The 20,167-nt window shown below is 42.8% G+C and overlaps 1 protein-coding gene across 2 annotated transcripts in view; it reads left to right on the top strand.

Annotated features, from left to right (window-relative positions):
• ZBTB8OS (zinc finger and BTB domain containing 8 opposite strand) overlaps nucleotides 1–19,751 on the top strand; it is a 32,830-nt gene extending 13,079 nt beyond the window's left edge. For both annotated transcript variants that reach the window (XM_031666699.1, XM_031666701.1), the window contains exons 2-7: nucleotides 5,614–5,638; nucleotides 6,325–6,446; nucleotides 6,676–6,758; nucleotides 8,538–8,590; nucleotides 13,123–13,159; nucleotides 18,640–19,751. In XM_031666699.1, coding sequence (XP_031522559.1) covers nucleotides 5,614–5,638; nucleotides 6,325–6,446; nucleotides 6,676–6,758; nucleotides 8,538–8,590; nucleotides 13,123–13,159; nucleotides 18,640–18,726 — 407 coding nt within the window. In that variant the 3' untranslated portion in view covers nucleotides 18,727–19,751. The remainder of the gene's footprint in view (nucleotides 1–5,613; nucleotides 5,639–6,324; nucleotides 6,447–6,675; nucleotides 6,759–8,537; nucleotides 8,591–13,122; nucleotides 13,160–18,639) is intronic.
• Nucleotides 19,752–20,167: the final 416 nt, after the last annotated feature.

Here is a 20,167-nt window from a genome sequence, read left to right as displayed (position 1 = left end):
AAAAAAAAAAAAAAAACTACCATGTTTTGAGTTTTGCATAATATAAAAGAGACTATTCATAATTTTTAAAGGCTAGTTAAGTAGCAGTGGGATTTGGAGAAGGAACAAAGAAATCTATAACTGGTTATAATGAATTAATTGTAAACATCACTGCACTTGGACCAGCCTATCCACAATTATTATTTGAAGAAGATATTACAATGCTCCTCTATTTTCCTTCTGCATATTTGTGAGGTTGGATTTTATTTATGCACTGACTAAAATGAATATATTGCAAGACATTTAAAATATTTGAAAAATGCAAAACAGTGTCAGTCTTCGCTAATTTTTTATTAATAACTTTATTTTTTTTAGGAGATGGACCTACTTGTTGCTCACACTGGAGTGTGCAGCTCATACTGTACTCTTAGCTCACTGCAGCCCATAAGCTCCTCGGGTCAGCATCCCTCCCATCTCAGCCTTCCAAGTAGCTGGGACTACAGGCATGCACTCACACCTGGTTTTAAAACTTTTTAAGAGGTCGGCTGGCTCGTCTCTTTGGGAGGTCGAGACGGAAGGATCACGAGGTTTGTGAGATCGAATGACCTGCTAACACGAAACCCCGGCTCTACTAAAAAATGCCAAAACTAGCCGGGCGAGGTGGCGGGCGCCTGTAGTCCCAGCTACTCGGGAGGCTGAGGCAGGAGAATGGCACAAACCCGGGAGGCGGAGCTTGCAGTGAGCTGAGATGCGGCCACTGCACTCCAGCCCGGGCTACAGAGCAAAGACTCCGTCTCAAAACAAAACAAAACAAAACAAAAAAAAACAAAAAACTTTTTAAGAGATGGAGTCACACTATGTTGTCCAGGCTAGTCTTGAATGCCTGACCTCCATCTGTCCTCCTGCCTTAGCTTCTTCAGTTGCTGGGGTTACAGGCATGAGCCACCATGACCAGCTAAATTTTTTTAACCATGTAGTTACTTTTCATAAAAATATGCAAGGCCAGGATGGTGGTAAGCACTTGAGCCCAGGAGTACTACGATATATTGTACTATGGTTGTGCCTATGACTAGCCAGTGCACTCCAGCCTGGGCAACATAGGGAAACTCCATCTTTTTTTTTTTTTTTTTTTTTGAGATGGAGTCTTTCTCTGTTGCCCAGACTGGAGTGCAGTGGCATGATCTTGGCTTACTGCAATCTCTACCTCCCAGGTTCAAGCAACTTTTCTGCCTCAGCCTTCCAAGTAGCTGGGACTACAGGCACACACTACCACGCCGGGCTAATTTTTGTATTTGTAGTAGAGACGGAGTTTCACCATGTTGGCCAGGATGGTCTCGAATTCCTGACCTCAAGTGATCCATCCACCTCAGCCTCCCAAAGTACTGGGATTACAGGCATAAGCCAATGCGCCTGGCCAGGAAACTCCATCTTTAAGATAAATAAATAAAATCAAAAAAATAAAAATACTCAAATTATGTTCAATAAAATGGGATTATTATCATTATTATTGTTATTTAGATGGAGTCTCACTCTGTCACCCAGGCTGGAGAGCAGTAGTGCGATCTCAACTCACTGCAACCTTTGCCACCTGGATTCAAGCGATTCTCATGCTTCAGCCTCCCAAGTAGCTGGGAGGGATTACAGCATTGTGCCACCATCCCCAGCTAATTTTTTGTATTTTTAGTAGAGATAGGGTTTCACCGTGTTGGCCAGGCTGTTCTCTAACTCCTAATTTCAGGTGAACCACCCACCTCGGCCTCCCAAAGTGCTGAGATTACAGTCGGGAGCCATCACACCCAGCCTATTGTTATTTTTAAATGAATTAATACATATTTTAAAATATTTTCACTTCGAATTTGCAGTGTGGTTAATGACCGATATAACACATATTAACAAAAGCTCTTTGGGGTCTTCAATAATTTTTAAGAGAATAAAGAATTCTGGGCTGGGTGTGGTGGCTCACGCCTGTAATCCCAGCATTTGGGAGGCTGAGGTGGGCGGATCACAAGGTCAAGAGATCGAGACCAGCCTGGCCAACATGGTGAAACCCCATCTCTACTGAAAATACAAAAATTAGCTGGGTGTGGTGGTGCACGCCTGTAGTCCCAGCTACTTGGGAGGCTAAGGCAGGAGAATCACTTGAACCTGGGAGGTGGAAGTTGCAGCGAGAATCTGTCTCAAAAAAAAAAAAAAAAATAGAATTCTGGAGACTCCAGAATTTGAGAACCACTGCCTTATAGCATTGTATCACTGTCTTTTAAATTGATTTTTTTTTAATTGAAATATAATTTAGTCTGGGTGAGGTGGCTCAGGCCTGTAATCCCTGCACTTTGGGAAGCCGAGGTGGGTGGTTCACTTGAGATTAGGAGTTTTACCTGCCTGGCCAACATGGCAAAATCCCGTTTATACTTAAAAAATACAAAAAATTAGCCAGGCATAGTGGTGGATTCCTGTAATCCCAGATACTCAGGAGGTTGAGGTGGGAGAATCACTTGAACCTGGGAGGCAGAGGTTGCAGTGAGCCAAGATCACTCCATTGCACTCCAGCCTGGGCTACAGAGCGAGACTCTGTCTCAAAAAAAAAAAAAAAAATATATATATATATATATATATATATATATATATATATATATATATATGTATATATACACACACACACACACACACGTAACCGACACTCCATCCAATCTATAGAACGTGTCCGTCACCAGAGAAAGTTCCCTTTTGCTGTTTTCCAGTCAATCCTCCACTCCCTTTTCTTGAGAAAAACACTTGTGTTTTCTATCACCATAGCTTAATTTTGCCCATTTTAGTTTTCATATAGATAGAACCACATAGTTTAGATTCTTTTTTTTTTTTTTTTTTGAGGCGGAGTCTTGCTCTGTCACCCATGCTGGAGTGCGGTGGCGCAATCTCGGCTCACTGCAACCTCCGCCTCCCGGGTTCAAGCAGTTCTCCTTCCTCAGCTTCCTGAGTAGTTGGGACTACAGGTGTGCGCCACCACGCCCAGCTATTTTTATTTTTATTTTTTTTGTATTATTAGTAAAGATGAGGTTTCACCATGTTGACTAGGCTGGTCTTGAACCCCTGACCTCGTGATGCACCCGCCTCGGCCTCCCCAAGTGCTGGGATTACAGGCGTGAGCCACTGCGCCCAGCCAGATTCTTTTATGTCTGGCTTCTTCACTCATGTCGAAGGTAAATACAACTGGACATTACTCAGAGCAGTGAAAACAGGTTTTATTTAATAACTACTGAGGGAAAAGAGCTGAGCTCCATTCTGATTTGTGTGGGGATGACCCCGCATTTTAAAGGGAGAGGAGAGAGGGGAGCTTAATAGAGTCAGAGCAGTGAAAAAGTACAAAGAGTTAATCAATGTAAATGTGATTAGTCTAGCTGTGTCTGATAGCTGACAGTTATGGATATTAGGATTCTTTCCTCCCACAGAGGCTGGGAGACAAAGGCCCCATCCTTCCCATTGATTACATTTCAAAGGAATGGCCCTTGGGTTTTTGAGGAAGACATTTATAAGTAGTTAAGAGATACATATTCAGATTTGTAAGCCCTTCTTAGTACCTGCTCTAAGAAAGGAAATTTAGGGGCCTACATAAGGTGTTTGCTAGAACAAACATATTCTCCTGGCCATGATGCTCTTTCTCAGGCAGGCATTTTAATGAAGCACGGAGGGTTAGGTTCATCCTAGGGACCCGACCCTCTCCTTCCCCACTTTTTTTTTTTTTCGTTTTTTGAGTTTTGTTCTTGTTGCCCAGGCTGGAATGCAGTGGCACGATCTTGGCTCACTGCAACCTCTACCTCCCGGGTTCAAGCGATTCTCCTGCCTCAGCCTCCTGAGTACATGGGTTTACAGGTGCGCGCCACCAAGCCCAGCTAATTTTTTGTGTTTTAGTAGAGATGAGGTTTCATCATGTTGGCCAGGATGGTCTCTATCTCCTGACCTTGTGATCCACTCGCCTCGGCCTCCCGAAGTGCTGGGATTACAGGCATGAGCCACTGCGCCTGGCCTCAGGTTTTTTCTTTTAAGTGTAACCGCCCAATGGGTTCACTTTGCCCGCTGCCAAGACAGAGCCGATTCATCAAGATGGGAGAATTGCAATGGAGAAAGAGTAATTTATGCAGAGCTGGTTGTGCATGAGACCAGAGTTTTATTACTCAAATCAGTCTTCCCGAGCTTTCGGGGATCAGTTTTTAAAGACAATTTGACGGGTAGGGGCTTGGGAAGTGGATGCTACTGATTGGTCAGGTTGGAGATGGAATCACAGGGGATTGAAGTGAGTTTTTCTTGCTGTCTTCCTATGTGGGACGGCAAAACTGGTTGAGCCAGCTTTCCAGTTTGGGTGGTGTCAGCTGATCCATGGAGGGCAGGGTCTGCAAAATATCTCAAGTATTGATCTTAGGTTTTACAATAGTGATGTCATCCACAGGAGCAATTTGGGGAGGTTCAGACTCTTGGAACTAGAGGCTTCATGACCCTTAAACTCCAATTTCTAATCTTGTAGCTAATTTGTTAGTCCTTGAAAGGCATTCTGGTTGGTCCCCAGGCAAGAAGAGGGTCTTTTTGGGAAAGGGCTGTTATTGTTTCAGAGTCTAACCATGAACTGAATTTCTTCCCAAAGTTAGTTCGGCCCACCAGAAATGAACAAGGACAGCTTAAAGGTTAGAAGCAAGATGGAGTCAGTTAGGTCTGATTTCTTTCACTGTCATAATTTCCTCAGTTATAATTTTGCAAAGGCAGTTCCAAGTGAAGGAATCATATTAATGATCTCCAAGAATTCCTTCTAGCCGTAATATTCTATGATCCTAAGTGGGAAGAATTGATGAAAGCCATGATGTGGGCTAGGCGCAGTGGCTCACGCCTGTGATCCCAGCACTTTGGGAGGCTGAGGTGGGTGGATCACCTGAAGTCAAGAGTTCAAGGGCAGCCTGGTCAACATGGTGAAACCTCACCTCTACTAAAAATACAAAAATTAACCAGGTGTGGTGGCATATGCCTGTAATACCAGCTACTCAGGAGGCTGAGGCAGGAGAATCGTTTGAACCCTGAAGGCAGAGGCTGCAGTGAGCCAAGATCGTGCCACTGCACTCCAGCCTGGATGACAGAGTGAAACTCCATCTAAAAAAAAAAAAAAAGATATGGCTTAAGAATAGACTCTAAAAATGTTGAGAGGAGAGATCCAATGGGAGTGTACTATGGTACCGTTTGTTACTTTCTGGTTTTCCTGTGGGAATATCCGGAAAAAGCTCGTATATTGTGGAGTTTATTTTCTAAATTGATTTTACCTAGGATTAGGTTCACTGTAAAAGAAAAGGTGAGACAGAAACCTGGAATTTTAGTTTATTTATTTTTTTAATTTGAGATGGAGTCTTGCTCTGTTGCTCAGGCTAGAGTGCAGTGGCTCAATCTCAGCTCTCTGTCTCAAAAAAAAAAAAAAAGATTCCAACAAAGCAAAGCAATTAGCTTTGTTGAGTAGATAGCAAAAGGTGTGGATGGACTGGCCTACGTTTTCTTGCTCTTTAAAGATGATATTCCTAATAATAACGGACTAGAGTTATTTTGTGTGTGTGATTTGAGAGTGAAGTTTAGTGTCTTATAAGTGTTTTTCCCTCTCTCCCTCAGATTTGGATCATACAGCGGATGTCCAGTGAGTATAGTGGGAGTTCATTCCTTTGAAACCATGTCAATAGGAAGACTGAATGTTTTAATCTTGGTATCCCTATCTTTAATTTTTCCCCTCTCATTTTGGTTCCTACACAATATGAAAATCATGGTTTAAAAGCACCCAGTTTTGCAGGGTTCAGTGGCTCAGTGAGCCAAGATCACACCACTGCACTCCAGCCTGGGTGACAGAGAGACCCCATCTCAAAAAATAAAAATAAGGCTGGGCACAGTGGCTCACGCCTATAATCCCAGCACTTTGGGAGGCTGAGGCAGATGGATCATGAGGTCAGGAGTTCGAGACCAGCCTGACCAACATGGTAAAACCCCGTCTCTACTAAAAATACAAAAATTAGCCAGGCGTGGTGGTGTGTGCCTGTAATCCCAGCTACTTGTGAGGCTGAGGCAGGAGAATCGCTTGAACCGAGGAGGCGGGGGTTGCAGTGACCCGAGATCGTGCCACTGCACTCCAGCTTGGGCGACAGAGTGAGACTCAGTCTAAAAAACATAAATAAATAATAAAAATAAAAGCACCCAGTTGCAGTGCCATTAAATTGATTGAGGCCGTAAAATTTGTATTTATCATACTGAATTTATTCTGACTTTGCTTGCTATCAAGTTTTCTTTCTCACGGTGGATTATATTACACCGAGCATGAATATGCTTCTTTAGGTTACACGCATGGGGAGATACTCTGGAGGAAGCATTCGAGCAATGTGCAATGGCCATGTTTGGTTACATGACAGATACTGGGACAGTGGAGCCCCTCCAAACAGTAGAAGTAGAAACCCAAGGTAAATGATTTATTCACAAGAAAGAAATTGTTATACAGTATTGTATACAATAGTGCAGTATTTTACATAATATGAGTATTATTTTCACAAAAAGAACCAGAAAATTAATGATGAGTCTTTTCTTTCTCTTTCAACTGACCTAGACATTTATTGCACTTTTAAATTCAAGTATGTTTTTAGAGACCAGAATTATTAAACATACTATTATGGCTGTTTTGATCCTGTGTAGGAGATGACTTACAGTCTCTTCTGTTTCACTTTTTGGATGAATGGCTTTATAAGTTCAGTGCTGATGAATTCTTCATACCCCGGGTAAGCAAAGGTTTTTCTTTTTTATTGAGCAAATGGATTCTTAGTTCATATTTTAAAATAGAACAGATGATTTAAAATAGGACATGTGAAACAAAACAAATCCATACAAGTAAGACGATACTAATTTGCAGAAATCATAATGACCACGGGTACTTCCTGGTTAACTTGCATTTGCCTATGTGTGAACATTTTGTATTTAGATCTCACGTATTTGTCACTAATCAGGATTGTGTGATAAAAAGGTACCTACAGTTTTCATCCACGTTTTTTTCTGTTTTTGTTTTTGATAGAGACAGGGTGTTGCTATGTTACGGAGGCTGGTCTTGAACTCCTAGCCTCCAGCAATCCTCCTGTCTCAATTTTGCAAAGTGCTGGGACTACAGGTGTGAGCATTGCACGCAGCCTCATCCACACTTTTTATATGTCCCAAGTTTGAGCTATATTTATGTCCATCCATTGTTCCTTTTGTTCCATTTGAAATGTAGTAGCCCTGTCACATTGGCCTAAGTTAAACAATTGCAGCTTTTAGTTTTCCTTAACATGAAAAAAGGAAAAGCCAAATGGAGATTGCTTGCTGCTGTCATCCTTTAGAAGGGAACACATCTGCAATGTCATTGTTATTTAACAGAGATGGCACTCTCTGCTTTTGTAATTCCTCCATTCTCTGCTTTACCAGCTTCACTGCTTATACTCACTCTAACAACTGACTCACTCACCCTACAGAGTTCAAGTGCCTACCAGTATTTTATTAGGCTCAGAGTGATTGAAATCCTATGTCCTCCTCCACCATATATCTATTTTCCCCCAGCGTTAAACAACAGCTTTTATTGAAGTGGCAGTGTACAGCAGCAGTGGAGGTACTGCCCCCTGCAGAGCAGGGCTACCCTATAGGCAGTGTGTCCAGAGTAGTCCTCTAACATATATCTTGCAGAGAAATTCTTTTGATTCATATTTTTGGATCTTACATCCTTCTAGAATGCCTCCCTTGAATATGTAAGAAAAAACTTATTTCCTTGAAATATATTTAATACTCAGCTTGGGCAACATGGCGAAACTCCCTCTCTGAAAACAAACAAACAAACAATAATAATCTGGTGGCACATGCCTGTGGTCCCATCTACTCCAGAAGCTGAGGTGGGAGGATTGCTTGAGCTTGGGAGGTGAAGGTTGCAGTGAGCCAAGATCATGCCAGGGCATTCCAGCCTGGGCAACAGAGCAAAACCTTGTCTCAAAAAAAACAAAAACTAAAAAACCCATATACATATATATCTCATTTGTTGTCCTATTTAAGCTAATATTTTAATTTTCTTTGCTTCACAGAAGTTGTTTGCTATTGTTTTCTAGAAAAGGTTGTAAAGGCCAGGCGTGGTGGCTCACGCCTGTAATCCCAGCACTTTGGGAAGCTGAGGTGGGTGGATCACCTGAGGTCAGGAGTTCAAGACCAGTCTGACCAATAAGGTGAAACCCCATCTCTACTAAAAATACAAAAAAAATGGATTGGCCGGGCGTGGTGGCAAGCACCTGTAGTCCCAGCTACTTGGCGGGCTGAGACAGGAGAATTGCTTGAAACCGGGAGGCGGATGTTGCAGTGAGCCGAGATCACGCCACTGCACTCCAGCCTGGGCGACAGAGTAAGACTCCGTCTCAGAAAAAAAAAAAAAAAAAAAAAGTTGTACAGGTTTTTAGTAGATGGTCCAAAAAAACAAAACAAAACAAAAAGATTTTTAGTAGATGGTCTATTATAAGCTTTTTTAATTAAAATTTTTTTTTCCTCTCTAGGAAGTGAAAGTACTTAGTATTGATCAAAGAAATTTCAAATTACGATCAATTGGGTAAGTTTTGAAAATCTTTTAAGTACCAAGTTAAAGTTATATTCTTCATTGAATTCAATGGGCAAGGAAACAGAGGGCCACTTGCAGATTGAGTTTTGTGGGATGCCTAAGGACTTGGAAGGACCAGAAACTTATCAAAATAAAGTTGATTTTAATTGTTAAATCTGATTCCCAATTTGTTGATTTTTAGGGAGAGAATACAAATAATTGCTAAATGGCACAGCATAAAGCCCAGCTTAGTGGATGGGAAACACTGACACATTTTTTTCTCATACATTCTCACTTTTAGACCTATTTAAATCAGTTCTTTCTACTAACAAATCGTACTTTTCTTTTCCTGCCAGAGTTTGCAAACACTTAATTAGGTCACTTTGACTGGACTTGTCTCTCAGGTTTCTTTAGTCACTTAATTATATTTTTTAGGTTTTTAAATTTTTTTTTTTTAGATAAGGTCTTGTTCTGTCACCCAGGCTGGAATACAGTGGTGCGGTCACGGCTCACTGCAGCTTCAGCCTCCTGGGCTCAAGGGATCCTCCCACCTCAGCCTCCTGAATAGCTGGGACCACCAAGTGCACCACTACGCCTGGCTGACTCTTTTGTTTTCTGAAGAGATGGGGTCTCCCCATGTTGCCCAGGCTGGTCTCAAACTCCTGGGCTCAGACTGTCCCCTGGCCTCAGCCTCCCAAAGTGCTGAGATAACAGGCATGAGCCACTGTTCCTGGCCCTCCTAGGTTACTTTTACATACAACTTTTAAATTTTATTTTCATTTATTTTTTATTTATTTGGTGTTTTTTTGAGACAGAGGCTCGCTCTGTTGCCCAGGCTAGAGTGCAGTGGCGTGATCTCAGCTCACTGCAACCTCCACCTCCTGGGTTCAAGTGATTCTTCTGCCTCAGCTTCCCGAGTAGCTGAGATTATAGGCGCCTGCCACCATGCCCAGCTAATTTTTTGTATTTTTAGTATAGACGGTGTTTCACCATGTTGGCCAGACTGGTCTCAAACTCTTGACCTCAGGTGATCTGTCCACCTCGACCCTCCCGAAGTGCTGAGATTACAGGCCTGAGCCACTGCGCCCGGCCTCATTTATTTTTTTAGAAATGGGTTCTCATTCACTATGTTGCCCAGGCGTCCTCCAACTCCTGGGCTCAAGTGATCCTCCTGTCTTGGCTTCCTGAGTAGCTGGGACAACAGGTGCACACCACCACACCTGGCTCAATTTAATTTATTGATTTATTTGAGACAGGGTCTTGCCCTGGCCCCCAGGCTGGAGTGCAGTAGTGTAATCATGGCTCACTGCAGCTTTGAACTCCTGGGCTCAAGTGATCTCCTTCCTTAGCCTCCCAAGTACCTGAAATTACAGGTGCGCACTACCGTGCCCAGCTAATTTGTTGTTGTTGTTGAGACAGAGTCTTGCTCTGTTGCCCAGGCTGGAGTGCGATGCTGCAATCTTGGCTTGATGCAACCTCTGCCTCCAGAGTTCAAGCGATTCTCCTGCCTCAGCCTCCTGAGTAGCTGGGATTACAGGTGCCTGCCACCATGCCTGGCTAATCTCAGCTAATTTTTTATTTTTTATAGAGATGGGGTCTTGCTGTGTTGCTAGGCTGGTCTCTAACTCCTGTGGCCCCATTTTATATTGAATTTCATTCACTTCTTTTTTGTAAAGTGAGATCTTTTATTATCTTCACCTCTGTGTTGTTGTTGTTGTTTAATGAGTAAAGAAACAGACTTGCTGGGTGCGGTGGCTCACGCCTATAATACTAGCACTTTGGGAGGCCAAGGCGGACGGATCACGAGGTCAAGAGATTGAGGCCATCCTAGTCAACATGGTGGAACCCCATCCCTACTAAAAATACAAAAATTAGCCAGGCGTGGTGGTGGGCACCTGTGACCTGAACTACTCAAGAGGCTGAGGCAGGAGAATCGCTTGAACCCAGGAGGTGGAGGTTGCAGTGAGCCAAGATCGTGCCTCTGCACTCCAGCCTGGCAACAGAGCGAGACTCCGGCTCAAAAAAAAAAAAAAAAGAAACAAGCTTGTCCAAAAGTACTAGCTAATATGTGTTTGAACAGAATTTTAAAACTTTGCTCTTTCTACTACACCACGTTGTGATCTTCAGTCACATTAGTGTCAAAGGCAGAGAAGAGACTGATCCCAAGTTCTAGATTACTTTTTTAGGGCCTTCTATATACAGATCATGGATACTTTTAGAAAAGTTGTAAAGTGCAAACCAAGTTTGGAGCGTATTACAGAGTCTAGTATTTTGCCTTTGGTACTCAGACTTGCTTTCTGCAATGGGAGGTATTATTTAATTAGTTTTTTTTTTTTTCTTTTTTGTTTCGTTTTTGTTGTTTTTGTTTTGAGAGAGGGTTTTGCTTTGTCTCTCAGCCTGGAGTGCAGTGGCATGATCATGGCTCACTACAACCGTGACCTTTTGGGCTCAAGCAGCCCTCCTACCTCAACCTCCCATGTAGCTAGGACTACAGACATATGCCACCATGCCTGGCTAATTTTTTTTTTTTTTTAAACATTTTTTGTAGAGACAGGGTCTCACTACATTTCCCAGGCTGGTCTCTAACTCCTGAGCTCAAGCTATCTTCCTACCTCAGTCTCCCAAAGTGCCGAAATTACAGGTGTGAGCCACTGCACCCAGCCTACTTTAGTTTCATAACTCTGAGGATAGTAAAAATTTTGAATATGTTACTACTCTGTTTTGAAACAATATTTATTAAACAATGTTTATTGAGATTCCACCATAGGTACACTATATTGGGGCACATTTATTTTGAGATCAACTATCAACCTTTTTTAAAGTTTTTTAAATTAATTTTTTTGTTGTTTTTTAGATAGTCTCACTCTGTTGCCCAGGCTGGGAGTGCAATGGCATGATCTTGGTTCACTGCAATGTCCGCCTCCCAGATTGAAACCATTCTTGTGCCTCAGCCTCCCGAGTAGGTGGGACCACAGGCACATACCACCATGCCTGCCTAATTTTTGTATTTTTAGCAGAGACGAGGTCTCACCATGTTGGCCAGGCTGGTTTAGAACTCCTGGATTCACCTACCTCTGCCTTTCAAAGTGCTGGGATTACAGGTGGGAGCCACCATGCCTGGCCACTATAATTAAATTTTTTTTTTTTTTTGAGACAGAGTCTCGCTCTGTCGCCCAGGCTGGAGTGCAGTGGCATGATCTCAGCTCACTGCAATCTCTGCCTCCTGGGTTCAAGCGATTCTCTTGCCTCAGCTTCCTGAGTAGTTCAGATTACAGGTGCCCACTACCACGCCTGGCTAATTTTTGTATTTTTTTTTTTTTTGAGACAGAGTCTAGCTCTGTTGCCCAGGCTGGAGTGCACTGGCCGGATCTCAGCTCACTGCAAGCTCCACCTCCCAGGTTTACGCCATTCTCCTGCCTCAGCCTCCCCAGTAGCTGGGACTACAGGCGCCCGCCACCTCGCCCGGCTAGTTTTTTTTTTTTTTTTGTATTTTTAGTAGAGACGGGGTTTCACTGCATTAGCCAGGATGGTCTCGATCTCCTGACCTTGTGATCCGCCCGTCTCGGCCTCCCAAAGTGCTGGGATTACAGGCTTGAGCCACCGCGCCCGGCCTAATTTTTGTATTTTTAGTAGAGACGGAGTTTCACCATGTTGGCCAGGCTGGTCTTGAACTCCTGACCTCAGGTGATCTTCCCGCCTTCGCCACCTAAAGTACTGGGATTACAGGTATGAGCCACCGTGTATGACCTTCTTCGTTTTGCTCTGTCGCCTAGGCTGGAGTACAGTGGCGTGATCTCAGCTCACTGCAACCTCTGCCTCTTGGGTTGAAGCGATTACCTGCCTCAGCCTCCCAAGTAGCTGGGATTACAGACATGCGCCACCACACCTGGCTAATTTTGTATTTTTAGTAGAGACAGGGTTTCTCCATGTTGGTCAGGCTGGTCTCGATCTCCTGACCTCAGGTGATCCACCCACCTCAGTCTCCCAAAGTGCTGGGATTACAGGCGTAAGCCACCATGCCCAGCCTGTAATTAAAAATTTCTTTTGAGGCAGAGTGTTGCCCTGACACCCAGCCTAGAGTGCAGTGGTGCAATCACAGCTCACTGCAGCCTTGACTTCTGGGCTCAAGCAATCTTCCTGCCTCCTCCTCTTGAGTGGCTAGGACCACAGGCATGTGTCACCACACCCAACCAATTTTTTTTTTTATTTTTTAATTTTATGTACAGATGAGGTCTCCCTATGTTGCTCAGGCTGTTCTCAAACTCCTGGGCTCAAGCGATCCTCCCTTTGGCCTCCCAAAGTGCCAGGATTATAGGTGTGAGCCACCACGCCCAGCCTTAACTATCAACCTTGAGAGCAAATAATGACCACTGGCACACGTCCCTCAACAGCTGTATCTTCTGACACATCAAAGTGAAACAACAGCTCCCTGACCCCACCTGTCTCTTTTGGCTTTCTAGCATGTTAACCACATTTACAAGGCTTATTTTAAAATATATAAAGAGAGAACAAATCTTAATCATGTTTTAATTTGTATTCTCTAGGTGGGGAGAAGAATTTTCATTGTCCAAGCACCCTCAGGTATGTTTTAAAATCCAGTCATTAAGAACATGAAAAATTTCCTTACTATAAAGTTAATGTATGTGGCAGTCAACTTCAGTTAGTTCTAACTGGTGTAAAGTGATAAGTTTTTCTCAAAGTTCTCTGACCTGTCTGGATGTATTTTGTTAAAATACTGTGATTATACACACCTGATTTAGTGGATGAGGAGTCAGCATTGGGTTCTAGGGTCAGGTTTGTTCAGATTATTGTGGGATTTGAAATTCCCTTTGCCTTTTTGACCTTTGATTTCTTCTCCTATAATAAAGATGTTGGACTAGATGTTCTCTATTTTACCTTATACTTTCTGTGTGTCTCTAGATTCTGTATTTGCCGACCTGTATGGCGTCACTCTATGATAGGAAATCTATTGGAATAGGAGTTGGCAGGTTTTTTTTTCTGTAAAATGAACAGGAAATGAATGTTTTAAGATTTGTGGGCCAAGAATGACAGAAGAGCAGCTACTCAGTGCTTCTGTTGTAGAACCAAAGCAGCCATAGATAATACTTAAATGAATGAGTTCACTTGTATTCTAGTAAAACTTTTTTATGCCCATTGAAATTTGAATTTCTTACCATTTTCAAATGTAACAAAATGTCATTGTTTTGATTTTCCCCCCCAACCATTTAAAAATGTAAAAATCAGACCAGGCACGGTGGCTCAGACCTGTAATCCCAGCACTTTGGGAGGCCAAGGCAGGCAGATCGCTTGTGGTCAGGAGTTTGAGACCAGCCTGGCCAATATAGTGAAACCTAGCCTCTACTAAAAATACAAAAATTAGCTGGGCGTGGTGGCACGCACCTGTAATCCTAGCTGCTCAGGAGGCTGAGGCAGGAGAATCACTTGAACCTGGGTGGCAGAGGTTGCAGTGAGCTGAGATCATGCCACTGCACTCCAGCCTGGGTGACAGAGCAAGACTGGTCTCAAAAAAATAAAATAAAAATAAATAAATAAAGATATAAATATCACTCTTACTTTATGGGACTGTAGAAAAAGAGGCGATTTGGCCTGTGGGCTATATATATTTTGCTGACCCCTGTGTTTAGGCCAGATACAGTCATAGGTCACTTAACTACTGGGATACATTCTGAGAAATGCATCTTTAGGCGATTACGTCATTGTGCAAACATCATAGAGTGTACTTACACAAACCTAGATGGTATAACCTATGCTATATGGTATAGCCTATCGCTCCTAGGCTACGAACCTGTACAACATGTTACTATACTGAATACTATGGGCAGTTGTTACACATTGGTAAATATTTGTGTGTTTATATTTCTAAATACCAAAAAAAGGTATAGTAAAAATACAGTATTATAGGCTGGGTGTGGTGGCTCACGCCTGTAATCCCAACACTTTGCGAGGCCGAGGTGTGAATCACCTGAGGTCAGGAGTTGGAGACTAGCCTGGCCAACTTGGTGAAACCCTGTCTCTACTAAAAATACAAAAATTAGCTGGGTGTGGTGGTGGGTGCCTGTAATCCCAGCTATGTGGGAGGCTGAGGCAGGAGATTGAACCTGGGAGGCGGAGGTTGCAGTGAGTGGAGATCATGCCCTAGAACTCCAGCCTGGGCAACAAGAGTGAAATACCGTCTCAAAAAAAAAAAAAAAGGTATTATAATCTTCTCAGACCACCATCATATATGCAGTTAATCATTAACCAAAATGTTGTTATGCAGCACAAAACTGTATTCTAAATTCATATTTGCCATTGGAAGTATTCAGAATGAATCATGAGCAAATTAATTTCATTTACTCCTAAGAGTTTTTGTTTATGTGAGACAGTGCCTTGCTATGTTGCCCAGGCTGATCTGAAACTCCTAGGCTCAAGCAATCCCCCCACTTCAGTCTCCTGAATAGCTGAGCTTATAGGTACATACCACCAATTCCAGCTTGGTACTCCTAACAATTTTTTTTTTTTTTTTTGAGACGGAGTCTCATGCTATTGCCCAAGCTGGAGTGCAGTGGCACGATCTCGGCTCACTGCAACCTTTGCCTCCCAGGTTCAAGCAATTCTCCTGCCTCAGCTTCCCGAGTAGCTGGGATTACAGGCACATGCCACCATACCCGGATAAGTTTTTGTATTTTTAGTAGAGATGGGGTTTCACCATGTTGGCCAGGCTAGTTTCGAACTCCTGACCTCGGGTGATTCACCTGCCTCAGCCTCCCAAAGGAGGCATGAGCCATCACGCCCAGCCAACAGTTTTTATTATTTCTTTTTTTCGAGACAGTCTCACCCTGTCACCCAGGAGGGAGTGCAGTGACACAATCTCTGCTCACTTCACCCTCCCCCTCCTGGGTTCAAGGGCTTCTCGTGTCTCAGCCTCCCAAGTAGCTGGGATTACAGGCGCATGCAACTATGCCCGGCTAATTTTTGTATTTTAGTAGAGCTGGGGTTTCACCATGTTGGCCGGGCTGGTTTCAAACTCCTGACCTCAGGTGATCTACCCACCTCGGCCACCCAAAGTGCTGGGATTATAGGCGTGAGCCACCGTACCTAGCTACTTCCTATTTTTTGAATGAATGAATAATCAAATAACTTTTTTTTTTGAGATAGAATCTCATTCTGTTGCCCAGGCTGGAGTGCAGTAGCGCAATCTCAGCTCACTGCAACCTCCGCCTCCCAGGTTCAAGTGATTCTCCTGTCTTAGCCTCCTGAATAGCTGGGATTACAGGTGCACGCCACCACGCCCTGCTAATTTTTGTAGTTTTAGTAGAGGCGGGGTTTCACCATGTTGGTCAGGCTGGTCTCAAACACCTGACTTCAGGTGATCCGCCTGCCTTGGCCTCCCAAAGTGCTGGGATTACAGGCATGAGCCACTGTGCCCAGCCAATCAAACAACTTTTCAAAGCAAAAAGGAATGTTTTACAAATAGCTTATTAAAACATCTGGTTCCTGGAATATTTCTTGGTTTAAAAATACCTTCCTGGTTTTAATATTGTCTTTACCTTCTCTCCATGAATCCATATTCCATCCATCCATGAGTTTATGCATGCATTCAGCAAATGTTGAATCAAGTGCCTCTAGTGTTTCAGACATTTTTTTACGCACTCAAGGTAGAAATGTAATAGGATAAGTGAAGTCTCTGCCCTCACTGAGTTTAAAATGTAGTGGAATAAGTGAGCCAGACAAACATGTAAACACATAATTTCAGATAGTGACCAGTGCCATCAGGATAAGGTAAGAGTGGTTGGAGGAGGGGAGGGGGTCAGAAAATATATGTTTATTAACCCATTCTCATGCTGCTGATGAAGACATACCCGAGACTGGGTAATTTATAAAGGAAAGAGGCTTAATTGACTCACAGTTCAGCATGGCTGGGGAGGCCTCAGGAAACTCACAGTCATGGCGGAAGGGGAAGCAAACACTTCCTTCCTTCTTCACATGGTGGCAGGAAGAGAAGTGAGTGCTGAGCGAAGGGGGAGGCCCCTTCGAAAACCATCAGATCTCCTGAAAACTCGCACACTATCACTAGAACAGCATGGTGGAAACCGCCCCCGTGATTCAGTGATCTCCACCTGCTCCCTCCCACAATGCGTGGGGATTATGGGTACTACAGTTCAAGACGAGATTTGAGTGAGGACACAGCCAAAATATATCAGTATGTTTGAGAAAGTGATATTTAAGCAGAGGCAAGAGAGATAAGTGAGCATAAATATGGAAGAACTTTCCAGGTGAAGAAACAGGTGTAAAGGCCCTGAAATGAGATAGGTTGTGTTCACGGAACAGCAAGCTGGAGCTGAGAGTGAAGGTGTAATAGTAGCAGATAAAGTTGTAGAGATAGGGCCACAGCCTCTTTGGTAAAATTTGGTAAGGCGGGTATAGGATCGAATACTCATGTATAGAAGTTGGCCTTCTGATGGGAGCAGGGATAAGCCATTCATTGCAGCCAGGGAGGCTAAGGTGAGTACAGATACAGCATGATGGTAGATTTGGTGGTAGGAAGATGCGTCAGTTCTTACTGAGTTGCTCTTACTTTCTCTAGGAAGCACAGTTGATTGAGAGTGAGAATGAGGGAGGAATGATCACTAGAGGAGAAGGGAAAGAATTGTCTCAGAGAGTGAAAAAGGGAATTTATTGGTAATTGTAAGATTTTACTGCAAGTGCTGAATTCCTGTTTGAGATGTGTAGACATACACTCAGGGTGATACCAGTTAGCATGGTGTGTGCTGCCATAAGCAGACAGTTGAACTTGAATTAGGTTGTGGTTTTGCCAGGTGATTGTGGCAGAGGAGAAAAAGCAGCGGCACTGCCACTTATATCCTTCTGTGAAATCTTCCTTTTTTTGTGTGGTGTACAGCTAGCAAATGTCATTTACGTATTGCTGGATACATTTTCTGGTGCACAGAATTATTGTAGATTCCTTTTGGAGCTGGAAAGAACCTAAGAGAACATCTAATTCTGTGGTTTTAAACTGGGGCAGGGTTGGGCAGTGTCATGTATCAGAGACGTGTGGAGAGCTTTTGACCTGGGAAAGTGTATCTTACTCTTCAGCTAGACTTGGAAAGAGAAGAGTCCCAAGAGGTGAAGTGAGTGTTGGCAGCTGAGGAAAAGAGAATAGGTTGAGTTCCTAAGGCCTAGGTCAGAGTATAAGGAGGTGGTTTGGGTTTCAGAAGGAGCCCTGAGCCAAATAGTAGAAAAGCTTGTGTTGTTTGAGTCAACCCATTTTTTTTTTTAAATCATCCTCAAAAGCTTTTTACTTTTTTTCTTTCCAACTTTTATTTTTAGGTTCATGGGGTGCACATGCAAGTTTGTTACATGGGTACATTGCATGTTGTGGAGGTTTAGTGTACAGATAATTTTTCACCCAGGTAATCAGCGTAATACCTGATAGGCAGTTTTTCAATCAGCAGACCAGGTGTCTCGTTTCCCTCTTTGTGTTCATGTGTACTCAATGTTTGTGTCCCTCTTAAATATATGGAAACGTGGTATTGGTTTTCTGTTCCTGCACGAATTCACTTAGGATTATGGCCTCCAGCTCCATCCATGTTGTTGCAAAGGACATGATCTCATTCTTTTTTATGGCTGTGTGGTATTCCATGGTGTATATGTATCACATTTTCTTTATCCAGTCTACCATTGATGGGCATGTGGGTTGATTCTATGTCTTTGCTATTGTGAATAGTACTGCAGTGAACATACCTATGGATGTGTCTTTATGTGATTTAACCCATTTTATCAATGAAAAACTGATGTCCAGACAGGCCAGACAATTTCTATACCCAGCTGGAAACAAAGCCAGGATTAGAGTTCCATGTCCCAACTCCGTTGTGCGTGTGTTGCCTCTCATTTTTCTTGGATCCCTGTATACTATGCTAATTTCATAACGAATTGTTTCATGTGAGTTTTTCATTTTCAAAATACCAAAATTTTTACTTTCTGCCGATTGTTGCTAGAGTTAATGATTATGATTTCAATATCCTATTTTCCTATTTTTTTTTCTCTAACCCCAACTTTAGGGAACAGAAGTCAAAGCAATAACATATTCAGCAATGCAGGTGTATGACGAAGAGAAGCCAGAAGTTTTTGTGATCATTGACATTTAAGACACCAAAAAAGAAAAGACTCCTATGAATAACTGCTTTTTTTTTTCCTTTTGAGAAGACACTATGAATTAAATTCTACAGCATCTTTTGATACGTGGAAATTTGTAGAACAGAAATGTTTTAGTTAAAATGTGACTTTCAGAAAGGGAAAATCAGGGTACAGCCTTAGTCTGTGTTCCCCAAATAATCAGACTTTAAAGAATTCTTCAATCCCCAAGGGACAGTTATGGTCCTTTGATTCTCTGCTGTGGCAGTAGGTGCCTCATGCCCTTCTAGTGCAATGCAAGCCCTCTAGCCTCACCCCAGCGAGGATGTCAGCAGCAGCCTGAGGCTAAACCCAGGTTGAAAAAAGAGTAACTTGAAAAAATATATTTGCACACACAGAATTTTGTTTTTCTTCCAAGTTGGTTAAGACATATATTTTCTTTCTTTCTTTCTTTTTTGTTTTTGAGTTGGTCTTGCTCTGTAGCCCAGGCTGAAGCACAGTGGCATGATCTCGGCTCACTTCAAGCTCCACCTCCTGAGTTCACGTCATTCTCCTGCCTCAGCCTTATAGGTAGCTGGGACTATAGGCGCCCGCCACCATGCCCAGCTAATTTTTGTATTTTTAGTAGAGACGGTTTCACCGTGTTAGCCAGGATGGTCTCGATCTCCTGACCTCATGATTTGCCCGCCTTGGCCTCCCAAAGTGCTGAGATTACAGGCATGAGCCACCGCACCTGGCTACAAGACATATATTTTCTATATGTACATCAAGGGAGGTTGTGTTTTAGGTTGCTATAGGACAGGTATCCTGTATTCCAGTTGGTTTTTATAGAGAAACAATTAGACTTCTCTAGATAGAGCCCTGATTTTCTCTTACGCTTTCACTTTTTTAAAAGCACTGATGATATTTCCTATTTTCTCATAAGAAAACGTCAATACTATGCCTTACAAAGAGACTTTTTCTTCTAATGTAGAATTTTATTTGAAAGTGAGTATATGTGTATAACTAGAGAATAAAAGGAGAATTTTTGAAAAATTTATTTATTGTTGTTGTTGTTTAACTACCTAAGTTATTCGTCCTTTTTTTTTTTTGAGACAGGATCTTGCTCTGTCTCCCAGGCTGGAATGCAGTGGTGCAATCATAGCTTACTGTGACCTCAAACTGCTGGGCTCAAGCAGTCCTTCCAACTCAGCCTCCCAAATAGCTGGAACTACAAGTATGCACCACCATACCTGGCTAAGTTTTAAAATTTTTTTTTAGAGATGCAGTCTCACTATGTTGTCTTGAACTGGTCTTGAACTCCTGGGCTCAAGTGATCTACCTTGGCCTCCCAAAGTGCTGGGATTACAGGTGTGAGCCACTGCACCTGGCCTAACTATTTGTCTTTAAGGAGACATGAGGCCAGGAAAACAACCTTAAAATGATCTGAACTCTTAAAGTAGAAGACTTTTTATA

This window comes from Papio anubis, chromosome 1, assembly GCF_008728515.1.
Source record: "Papio anubis isolate 15944 chromosome 1, Panubis1.0, whole genome shotgun sequence".
In the NCBI taxonomy this organism is placed as follows: domain Eukaryota; kingdom Metazoa; phylum Chordata; class Mammalia; order Primates; family Cercopithecidae; genus Papio; species Papio anubis.
Note: the sequence above shows the minus strand (reverse complement) of the source record. Positions and strands in the feature narration are given on the sequence as shown.